The following is a 12,066-nucleotide window of genomic DNA, read 5'->3' on the forward strand; positions in this document are numbered from 1 at the left end:
TATTTTAAAGGGCAAAACTTAAAAAAATATTAATTTGGGTATCAAAACTGCAAACCAGGGCACCTGGCTGCCTCAGCCAGTATAGCCTATGACTCTTGATCTCAGGGTTGTGAGTTCAAGCCCTACATTGGGTGTGGAGCCCTACTTTAAAACAAACGAATTGCAAACCACTTTAAGAGAAACAATTATATTCTTGTTCAGATCCTTTTCTCATTTTTCTGAATGGATTATTAAATTTCACTTATTTTTTATTAAGTAAACTGTACATCCAACGTGGAGTTGAACTCACGACCCAGGGATTAAGAGTTGCATTCTCCTCTGATGGAACCAGCCGGGCGTCCCTCATTAATCTTATATAAAGTACAATATGATAAACTGACATTTTCTTCCTACTCTATGTGTTCTTGGAGCAAAACTATTTAGTCAAATGTACCTTTTTTTTTTTAAACTACAGACTTCACATAATACTTCACTATTCTTTTATTTTTAAGTGCACTCAATTTTTTTCCCAGAAATTTATGGAGTCTTTTATTTTTAATGGAGTTTTTATTTCATTTTTTCATTTTAGTTGGAATTTATTTTGTTTGCTATAAAAAGTTAAAGTCCAATTTTTTAAATTGCTCCCCTGATGACCCATTCATTAAGCATTTCTAAACTATCTATATTTTTCTCTACTGATTTGAAGTGCTAATGTTATATTCCCCCATGTGCATGGTATACTTCTGGGCTCAAATTCACTCATAACTAAAGAAATGCAAATGAGGGGCACCTGGGTGGCTCAGGTGGTTAAGCATCTGACTTCGGCTCAGGTCATGATCTCACAGTTTGTGGGTTCAAGCCCCGCATCGGTCTCTGTGCTGACAGCCAGCTCAGAGCCTAGAGCCTGCTTCAGATTCTGTATCTCCTTCTCTCTCTGACCCTCCACAGCTCATGTTGTCTCTCTCTCTCAGAAATAAATAAAAAACATTAAAAATTTTTTCAAGAAAAATAAAGAAATGCAAACTAAACAAGATATCACTTTTAACCTATTAATTTATGAAGGGTTTAAAAGTCCTCTAAATCTGGTTTAGAGGAGGGTATGCAGAAATAAGGTACTACTGATAGGAATAGGAATAGGAGTGGGAAACAAGGACAAATTTTTTTAGAAGTAAAACTGATAGGTTATACTATATACACACATATATACATACTATATATGTAATTATATATATACACACACATTGTACACACACACACACACATTTTATTCAAAGACATTCGCTGAAAATCTATTGGGATTTTAGTGGAATAACAAACTTTTAGATTTGTTCCAGTAAAACTGCATGTCACATATTTAGGTATTTTTTTATGGTCTTCATTAAACGTTTTGGGTCTTTTGTTTTCATCTAGATCTTGTTCTATCCCTATTACATTTATTCTAAGGTATTTTATACCATCTGTTGTTTTAAGTGGAATATTTTATCCATTACATTTTCCAGTTGATTATTGCTGATACAAAATTATCTTAATGAGAATGACACCACTTAATCAAAAAGCTAATCAAGGAATAATTTTTAAAGGATACATATATTTTTTAAAACATTTTACTTGAATTTTCAAAAATACAGAATGTATATTCACTTAAAAAATCCTCCTTATGTAGGGTCAAAGTTCTTTAAGTATAGTTTCAAGTTGTTTCTCTCCTGTGAATCACATCAGCTATGTTTGTCTATGACTTTCACTACGCATAAAGACATCAACACCCTTGCAAGACATTCTGAGAACTAGAGAATCAACCCTGCCAGTTTCTTATGGCATCCCCTATGAACCTTTTACAGATGTATATACATCTAACTCAATGATGTACTTTCAGCAACTTGCCTCTGAGTCACTCCACAGCACTGAACTTGGTTTTCCTAAAACACAATTTCATTAGTGGGAACAAACGAAACAAAAGAACTTAGGTGTGTCAAAGAGCAGCTTTCTGGCCACAAGTATTTAGCTTTTCAGGAACATCCTAAAAGAGCAATCCTTCCCTTTCTCCACGTATTAATAACGGATAGAGTCAACAAATGCTTACTGAAATATAACTGAAGAGTACCTGGATTCCTGATAATAAACAGTGTTAGAAAATGTTCAATTACTAATTATTTGAAAGAAAGAAAGATTTCCTTCCTCTAAATAAAATTTGGCACAATACTTTTTCCATTTCCAACTTTTTTTTTTTTTAAAATCAATATGGGGTGTCCGGGTGGCTCAGTCAGTTGAGCATCCAACTCTTGATTTCAGCTCAGGTCATGATCTCAGGGCTGTGGGATAAAGCCCTGCGTCAGACTCTGCACTAAGCAGAGAGCCTGCTTAAAATTCTCTCTCTCTCCCCCTCTGCCTCTCTTCCCCCACCTTGCCCTCTCTCTGAATAAATGAACGAATAAAATCAATATAGGTGAAGCTAAAAGTGAAGGATGGTTGCAGTACGATTTTAATCTACTCTAAGAGATTAAGCTAAATCTGTCATAGTTTTAGACTACAGTGTTTACTCAAAAAGGCTATATAGCTTATACATATAACAAACAAGGATTTTCTCTGCTTAACATTTACCTAAGCTATGAACCAAGGTTCCCATTTTATGTCGTTAAGAAAAAATAAGGTTGGAATCCATCTGTTCTATCAGGAAAACATGATCAGACATCAAGGAACTAGACAGAATACTAGCTCCAGTTCCCCATACACTTACTGAATTGTATTCTCTAACTTGACAAAGAAGTACAAGGAACTGGGTTGGGTATTTAATGATGAGGACCTAGTTTCTAGTTCTAGCTTCATCATTCTCCATCATTTAATCACTTTCATAATTCTGGACAAATCACAACTCTGATTTGCAGTTTCTTGGAGACAATAATATGTTCTATCATTCAAAATTTGTATGAAGATTAAATATAAGGTCTGAAAAGGATTTTAAAGATCTAGTTCAATATTCTTTTATAAATGAATAATAGAGAAGCTAAACTATTTGTTCAATGTCACATTAAGTTTTAGTAGCACAGCTGGGATTACAAATCTAGGTCCTTTAACATCTAGATTTTTTTTTTTTTTTACACTATGTCTACCTGCTTCAAAAGTAGGTAAAAGACTTTTGAAAACCACAACCTATGGTCTTCCGTGACTGCATTTTATGACCATACTAAACCCTTATGTCCCAAAGCATACATTGTGTGTGGTGAAATAACTTCTCTTTTAGAAATTATGGAACTAATTATATAACATTCTTGAGAAAACTGAGAAAATCATCATTCAAATCATTTTATGTGTTTTTGGTTGAAAAATATGACATTACTAACCAGGCATGACTCTAGCCTTCAGGATTTAAAATTTAAAACTTTTATTCAACTTTAAAGGCTAGCCTTCTTTAGATATCATCTCCTCTGACAACCCTTTAACTGACTTGGTTGACTCTCATCTCCACTCTGTATAAACATCTATTATTATACTCTGTATTGCAGTTATTTCTTTGTCTTTCATCTTAACTGACTTACATGAATAGGTCTTAAAAGGAAGACAAATTAAGTACTATGGAAGTATAGAAAAAAATGTATGAAATTGAGAGGTCTCCATAAAAAAATGTGATGGATTTTAAGAGGCAGCAATGAAGGAGTGGTGAGCAGGCCAAGATAGGAAAAAAGAAAGAAGGGACAACTCAAGTGCTGGTAGTGATAGATCTGTTTACTCAAGTTTTAAGTCTCACACCACAAACAACATTCCTGCTCCTCTTAATTTCCTTTACCCTCTTTGCTTGAACCTACTTCAACCAACATTTCCATCTGCTATAAATCATTATTCATCACCCTTTATGTCTTTCTTCTACTTCTACCCAACACTATAAGCAGGTTCAACCCTTTGAACTTGGGTAGATGACTCATGCTCCAGTAAAGAGTAACAAAAAGTACTAACTGTCTGCAATAATGACAGAAAGGTAAACCACTTTCAAATGATATCAACACACTTAAAGTACTACTAAATTCGTAAAGAATTTAAAATTTTTCTTGTTAGGTTAAAAGATCTTTTTATATAAAGTAAATATATTTTATTGTCATAAACTACAAATACTCATTGCTGAAACTGAAAGTTTTGTTTATGTCTGAACGTAAATAAAAATTTTTATCATAACAGGCTTCAGAAGACTCCAAAATGAGAAAACTTCGGCTTTTTTAATAAGTGTAAATTTGAGGAGCACCCGGGTGGCTCAGTTCAACTCTTGACTTCAACTCAGGTCATGATCTGAAGGTTCCTAGGATGGAGCCCCACACATCAGCCTCTGATGTGCTGTGCTCACAGCACAGAGCCTGCCTGGGATTCACTCTTTCCCTGTCTCTCTCTCCTCACCTGATAGCACGTACACACGTGTACACTCTCTCTCTCAAAATTAAAAACAAAAAACATTTTTTGAAATAAGTGTCAATCTGACATGGAAGAGAACGCTGAAGAGTCACATCTCATCATGATAAACATTTGCTGCATTCAAAACAGGTTTAGAGTATTTTTCTTACATTTTAAAATTTCACTGTTCCACACTTCAAACTTGAACTCTGATTCAGTTTAAGTTTCATATACTCTATCCAATTGTTTTTACAAATGTCATAATGTTATTTTAGGCATAACTCCAATTATGGGCATCAAAACTTTTAATAAGAAAATACTTTAAAGCTTTGATCAATTTCATAGTAAGAACATGGCATCTTATTTGTGCTTTGGAAAGAAAAACCTTTTAAAGAAGAATGCTACAGAAATACAAAAAGTCTTTTTTCAATGTTAAATCTTCACAGTATAATAACATGTTAACAAAATTCTTCTTGTATCAGGAGACTCTTGGCTTAAGCAAAGAATATTTCTTGTACATATTTCTTGTGTAACCTGTTTTCAAAATTAAATATCCTTAAACATAAAGAATGAAAAGTGACTCCTTGATTTGTTATACCTGAGAGTGAAAAAAAAACCCAACCTAGCAGCTTAAGCATTCATAGTATTTAATGAATCAGAATCAGGTATAGACACAGGAAGAGACCTCTGAGCAGTCAAGCTCCCTCAATTTACAGCCAAGTAGCCAAAATCTTAGGAAGGTCAAATGACTGCATAACAAGCTTCTCTGATTCTTTGACTGTGCTCTTTATACAATACTTTTACACTCCCTATTCAAAATTTAAAAATTAAAGACTTACATTCTATTGCCTACATATGCACTTCTGTACTTCATTCATAAGGAACCTGCGCTAGCATCTAATAGTCTTTTCCTTTTAGTCTATCCACAGAGAAACATTTTCAAAATATTTCTGAGATTTCCAGATATTTCAGAGAAATAGCCTGCAGGACTTGCTAATCCTTTAATTCTTAAGATCTGTGGTCTCTTATGTGTTTTTAGTCACAGTTTTATTGAGAATCTTCTCAAAGCCATAGACCTAGTCCTTGGGGGGAATGATTTAAACAGTAGTTTTAGAGATGTCAAGATCTTCAGGTAGAGATCTCTTGCACTAGACTATCAAAACTGCCTCAGCATTAAACCAAATTACCACCTATATCTGGACTATATTAACCTACCAACATGCAGTATGTTTCTCAGAACCACAATCTGACATCCGGTGCTTTTTTTGAATTGAAATGAAGGCAAATGAGATTTGGTGTATGTTCTGCCATTAGAAAACAATCTGCAGTGGTCACTTAATGGCTCATGGTAAAGATTCACAATAGCAAAAGAAAAGTTTCTCCCTTGACACATGGAAATGTTTTCCTTCATTAAACAGAAGGGACATAATCCACTATGGTTTCCTTTTCTGCCTTGTATCAAATGCAGCAACCTCCCTTGGCTTATATTTTTCTAACATCATCATTTCATATTCTGCCCTTCACTTCTATCTCCCTGCTAGCACTTGGCTTTTATTCTTTTACTAACATGTTATAAATTTGTGTTTTAAGGGTTTTTTGCCTTTTGTAAACATTGTAGTGTTCAAAATGATAATTTTTAGAATGAAAATGACTAATGTATACAATAATTTCTCTCACATTTCTCATATTCAAACTTTTAAACTGTTCTATATTCTCTTTTTAGACTTCTAAAGTTTAGATATAATTTACATATAATAAAATGTTAAAATCTTAATGTTTAGTTCCAGCAGTTATGACAGTTTTAAAATTATCAACAGCTTTAAATTATTTTTGGAAGCAAGAAGAGAATAAATGAATAAATAGTTGATTCACTCATGAGCTGATCTGTGACAGGCTGGCAGGGGGAAACAGAAAAGGGTAGGACTAAAAATCAGAAGACAAGATAAGGCATTATTAAGAATAATACAGATAAGAATAACAAGGTTAGCCCAGAAAGGTGGAAGTGAGTGATCTTACTATCAAGTCTAGAAAATAGGCTTGATGAAAATGAAGAGAAAGTAAGAATGGCTGAGGTGCACACTTTACACATTATTTGTTTATGGTGGGTGTCTAATAAAGCTTTATTTATTTATTTAACAAACATTATTAGGAGCCTATGTTGAATCAAGTCAGATTTGTTGTCTCCTCAAAGTCAGTTGTAGCAGAAATTTAGTCAGGAACTCAGAAATTACCCCAATCCTTAAACTTCTAATAGTTAACTAACAGAATACTCTCTGTCAACCTGATAAAAAATGAGATAAGCAACTAAATGATTTATACCATTATTGTAGTGAATCAAACATCTACTTTATAGGCTAGCCAGTTATTTAATTGACTTTTTGATACAATTAAAGCTTGAAAAGTGATGACTTGCATAATGATACGAAATTTCAAATAGGTGGTACATGTTATTCCACCCTCATAGAAAACCTCACAAAAGTAACAAGTTGATTCATAGACTTAACCTACAGAGGTATACAAAACTTGCATTAAAGGGGCGCCTGGGTGGCTTAGTCGGTTAAGCATCCGACTTTCGCTTAGGTCATGATCTCGCGGTTCGTGGGTTCGAGCCCCGCGTCGGGCTCTGTGCTGACTGCCAGCTCAGAGCCTGGAGCCTGTTTCAGTCTGTGACTCCCTCTCTCTCTGACCCTCCCCTGCTCACGCTGTCTCTCTCTCTCTCTCTCTCTCTCTCCTAGAAATAAATAAAACATTAAAAAAAAAAAATCTTGCGTTAAAATAACAGTTTGGCCTGAAGCTATCAAATACAATGTGCCTATTAAATATACTCAATTCCCTATCTTTATTTAACTCTCTTTCCATGTAGTTACTATATATTTTTCAAATCTTAATCTAAGGAATTTTCAAGGTATCTAATTTCACTTTGGTTCCTTAATTAGAAGTCAACATAAATATCTTGGAAAATCCAGCATTTAATGATCTTCCCTGAAGCAGACAGCCCTTCTGCTGTTGTTCTTTTTTCTCAGCAGAAACACCTTTCAACAAAATTAAAGTTTACTAATATGATTTATTCACCAACAAACATGTCAGTATCTACTAATGGTCAAACACTATAAAATTAGAAATACAAATACATACTAATATACTAATAACAAAAAGGTTAATTCAAAAATAGTGATCTATAAGCAAAACAACTCAAACATGAAAAACAAGATATAAACAGTTAGGTAAACAAGTCCTGTAAATAACACCAATATGTAGAAGAATATTCCAATATAGAATTAACACAATTTTTAACTCTTTGAGTAAATGCTTCATTCAAAATGAAAGCAGAAGTAAACAAGGTCAGGGCATGTGACTGCTTATTATTTCATTATTTAATGATGACTAAAGAGATTATCAAAGTAATAGATTACTAAGAAACTATAACAGAAAAATTTTCTCTAATAAGAATACAAGCTTATTGGGTGACTGGGTGACTCAGCTGGTTAAGCATCTGACTCTTGGATTCAGCTGAGTTCATGACCTCATGGTTCGTGAGATGGAGCCCTGCATCGGGTTCTGTACTGACAGTGTGGAACCTGCTTGGGATTCTCTCTCTCCCCTACACCCCACCCATCCCTTGCTTGCTCTCTCTCTCTCTCTCAAAATAAATAAGCATTAAAAGAAAGAATACAAGCTTATTAACTACTTATCTTGTTAGTATTCACCTACTTCTTATATGAACACACACAGGCTTAACCCTTTTCCATACAAATGCAATACTCAAAGAATTCAGCCCTTTAATGTTTAAGTTTATTGATTATAAATAATAGACATTTTTTATAGACAAATTTCCCCATCAAAACAAAAAAATACAAGTCAGGCAGGATTCATCATCAAACAACAAATGCTGCTAGATTTTATAATTAAAGAGGTATTAAAAGATATTACTGCAATATATTACTTTTAAATTAGTTAAGTTATTTAGGAAGGAAAAACAAGTCATTCACAAATTCCCTAAATTTTCAAAATTGATAATTAGAAAAAGTTTTGGCCCAAACTGAACCAAACTAGGAAAAAGCAACAGTCGGGGTACCTAGATGGCTCAGTTAGTTAAGTGTCCTACTTTGGGTCAAAGTTCCAGGAGTTTGAGCCCCATCAGTTAGTAAGTTAGAGCTCAGCTTAGGGCTCACTGCTGTCAGTGCCAGAGCCTGCTTCAGATCTTCTGTCCTCCTCTCTTTCTGCCCCTCCCCTGCCTCTGCTCTGTCAAACATAAATAATAAGAACATTAAAAAGAAAATAGTAACAGTAAAACATAACTGGATCTAGCCTTTTCTGAAAAAAGGTAATTTAGAACAAAAAAAAAAACCAAGTATGTGTCCAAAGGTTGTGGTATCTTCAATCCTCAAGGTAATAACATCTATATTCAGTAATTCCCATCCTGCACATACTTTATTCCTCCAACTTCTCTGGACTTTAAAAAATGAGTATCCTTTAAATACATCCATAAACAACTCATAGGAGCTTTTAACTGAAGACAAAATCTGATCCATATTCCATTATATAGTTAACGTTGTAAGGTGTGGGCTAGGGGTAAGGAAAATAAAATCATGAACCTAAAATTTAGTAGCCAAGTAGTATAACTTGTGTTCTGCAAAACTTACTTCAATCAATTCGGGGAGGGGAGTCAGGGGGGAGTTCATTTAAAAAGATGCAATTTAGGTCTGTGTGTGAGAAAGATTAATATATCACACCAAATGTGAACATTCTTGAAATTATTCCTTGGTGAAAGTGGTAATTTAAAAGTCGAAAGTGCTCTAAAATATTAACTCGATTTTACAGGAAAGAGGAAAGGATGTAGAAAATTCCTTCATCAAAAACAGGAGATTCAGGATTGGAGCCACTCATAATCATACCAATTAAATCTTGAAGAACAATTATGCCAAACAGAAGCCAAGAGGGGCAGAACCACCACTGGTCAGTCATGCCCTTTTTATCCCTAAAGATTAAATTTCTCCTAAACAGCTTTTTTAATGCTATATTAAGATACCACAAACAACTTAAATTTATAAATACACACTCCTATATATTGTATTTCTTTAAAAAAAAAAAGTCCTATTCCAAACACAAAAACAATCAATTATAAGAGAAAAACAGGTTTAATACTGATATCTTTCTTAAATATTACTACTAAATACAAAGAAATATAAGAAAGGGAAAGAAAGAAAACTAACTCCTTGTGAGGTAGCCAACATCCCAGAAGGCATTTCTGCCTAAAAAGAGTTAAAGGGCAGAAGCTCAGCTAAACAGCCAGTGACCATTTGCAAGCCTCCTAGGTATATTCCCAGCAGACACATTATCAGATTAAAGGAACTGCAAACAAACGGGGCTGAAACCTCTCTTTGTCCAAGCCCAGCCTCTTCTTCCTGTGATGTCATATTACAAATCTAGCGAGCCTTTCTTTTCCACTTCAGAGAAAGCCCTTCTCACAATACATCTGGCAACGGAGGAAAGGCTTCAATTCAGCAAGAGCTAACACGATTAGGAATTTATTTCGGAAACTTTCAAGACTCTTCTGCTTACTACCATCTGGAATCCACTTCAGCAATACCAAAAAGGAAAATCTTATTTAAAAGGAACAAGAAGTAAGTGAGACAAAACTGGGAATGTTTAAGTCTCTGAAACTCTGAACTGAAAAGCAAAAAAGATTGCTAACTTTAGCCTAAGTATTCTGGAGCATAAAGAAACTTCAATTTTGAAATATTTCACCCTGCCTACTGAAATACAAGTTTACCAGATGAGTAGTTTTATTCCCGTTTCAAAAAACACAGCTTTTCTTTAAATTTATAATCTAACAGGCTGGCTGGCTTCACTGACTACTACTTTTTTTTTTTTTTTTAAGTTGTTCGTCAGCTACCTAAACCCTGGATCCACGGATTTTCTGGAAATTAGAAAATGAGAATATTTTCCTGTTGAAGAACCAAGCGGAAAATTTACAACGAATTTCATGTTTCCTGTTGAGATTTCGAAGAAAAAGGAAGTATTTATAAAACCACCCAAAGGTACAAAGAATTTGCAAATACTCTGGAGGTTATAAAGTGGCCGTAATCTGAATACCAAAGAAGACTGCAGCAGACCAAAGGACTTAAACACTGTAAACTGGACGTGCCTTTATAATGGTAAGCAATAACAGCTCCCAATGCTACTATGATGACTCCTTTAAGTACACTTTGTATGGGTGCATGTTTAGTATGGTATTTGTGCTTGGGTTAATATCCAACTGTGTTGCCATATACATTTTCATCTGCACTCTGAAAGTGCGAAATGAAACTACAACGTACATGATTAACTTGGCAATGTCAGACTTGCTTTTCGTTTTTACTTTACCGTTCCGGATTTTTTACTTTGCGACCCAGAATTGGCCATTTGGAGATCAACTCTGTAAGATTTCAGTGATGCTATTTTATACCAACATGTATGGAAGCATTCTGTTCTTAACCTGTATTAGTGTGGATCGGTTTCTGGCAATTGTCCACCCATTTAAGTCAAAGACTCTAAGAACCAAACGAAATGCAAAAATCGTGTGCATTGCTGTGTGGCTAACTGTAATCGGAGGAAGTGCACCAGCAGTTTTTTTTCAGTCTACCCACTCTCAGGGTAACAATGCCTCAGAAGCCTGCTTTGAAAAATTTCCAGAAGCCACATGGAAAACATATCTCTCAAGGATTGTAATTTTCATCGAAATTGTAGGATTTTTTATTCCTCTAATTTTAAACGTAACTTGTTCTAGTATGGTGTTAAGAACTTTAAATAAACCTGTTACATTAAGCAGAAGCAAAATAAACAAAACTAAAATTTTAAAAATGATTTTTGTACATTTGGTCATATTCTGCTTCTGTTTTGTGCCTTACAACATCAATCTTATTTTATATTCTCTTATGAGAACACAAACATTTGTTAATTGCTCAGCAGTGACAGCAGTAAGGACTATGTACCCAATCACTCTCTGCATTGCCGTTTCAAACTGTTGCTTTGACCCTATAGTTTACTACTTCACGTCCGACACGATTCAGAATTCAATAAAAATGAAAAACTGGTCCACTAGGAGAAGTGACTTCAGGTTCTCTGAAGTTCATAACACAGAGAACTTTATTCAACATAACCTACAGACCTTAAAAAGTAAGATATTTGACAATGAGTCTACAATATAAACTGCCTGAAATAAAACCGCTGGGACTTCACTGGGAATATCTAAGTTCCTTGAACTGTGAAAAGTGTTTTCTTGGACAACTATTTCTCCACCTCTGAAAGAAAATAAACACGTGGACATTTTAAAGTTATTAGTATAAAATATTGTATTCAATGTGTTATGCATTAAAATGTATTCTATTCTATATACATACTATTTTATTTTTCTGAGACATTTTGGTCTGTTCCTTCCTCTTCATTAAAAAAAATCCCTAAAAAAGTTGTTCAAAGTCTAAAAGTGACTATGATTTCAATCATGTGGTGACCATGTGTGCTATCTGAATTTCTTAGCAATTTTAAACTAAATGAATTGTAACTATTAAATGTTTTAAGTATTTAATATTTTTATTCAACATAGATCTAACTTCTATTTCAATTTGAATTGAAATTACTAATGTTTCTTGAAATATAACATAAATGAGAGAGGAGAATAATTTGAAATATAAGTGTTTGGGGAATGTTTTTGAAAAAACAACTAAAAATGTC

The 12,066-nt window shown here is 34.0% G+C and overlaps 2 protein-coding genes across 3 annotated transcripts in view; one reads left to right on the forward strand and one right to left on the reverse strand.

Moving 5' to 3' along the window:
• RB1 (RB transcriptional corepressor 1) overlaps nt 1-12,066 on the reverse strand; it is a 176,090-nt gene that overhangs the window by 44,241 nt on the left and 119,783 nt on the right. The window lies entirely within an intron of this gene.
• Nucleotides 9,795-11,800, forward strand: LPAR6 (lysophosphatidic acid receptor 6). Of its 2 annotated transcripts, none has more exons than XM_039218029.1 (2): nt 9,795-10,133; nt 10,235-11,800. In XM_039218029.1, the coding sequence occupies exon 2, from the start codon at nt 10,509-10,511 to the stop codon at nt 11,541-11,543; it is 1,035 nt and encodes a 344-aa protein (XP_039073960.1). In that variant the 5' UTR covers nt 9,795-10,133; nt 10,235-10,508; the 3' UTR covers nt 11,544-11,800. The 2 variants fall into 2 exon arrangements, with proteins under 2 accessions (XP_039073960.1, XP_039073958.1); XM_039218027.1 differs by having other exon boundaries at nt 9,795-9,977.

The sequence above is a fragment of the Hyaena hyaena genome, unplaced genomic scaffold, assembly GCF_003009895.1.
Source record: "Hyaena hyaena isolate Hyena2069 unplaced genomic scaffold, ASM300989v1 scaffold_728, whole genome shotgun sequence".
NCBI lineage: Eukaryota > Metazoa > Chordata > Mammalia > Carnivora > Hyaenidae > Hyaena > Hyaena hyaena.

Excerpts from the sequence above, each read along its gene's own strand:
- LPAR6 (XM_039218029.1), top strand. The coding sequence starts at position 10,509 with ATGGTAAGCAATAACAGCTCCCAATGCTACTATGATGACTCCTTTAAG.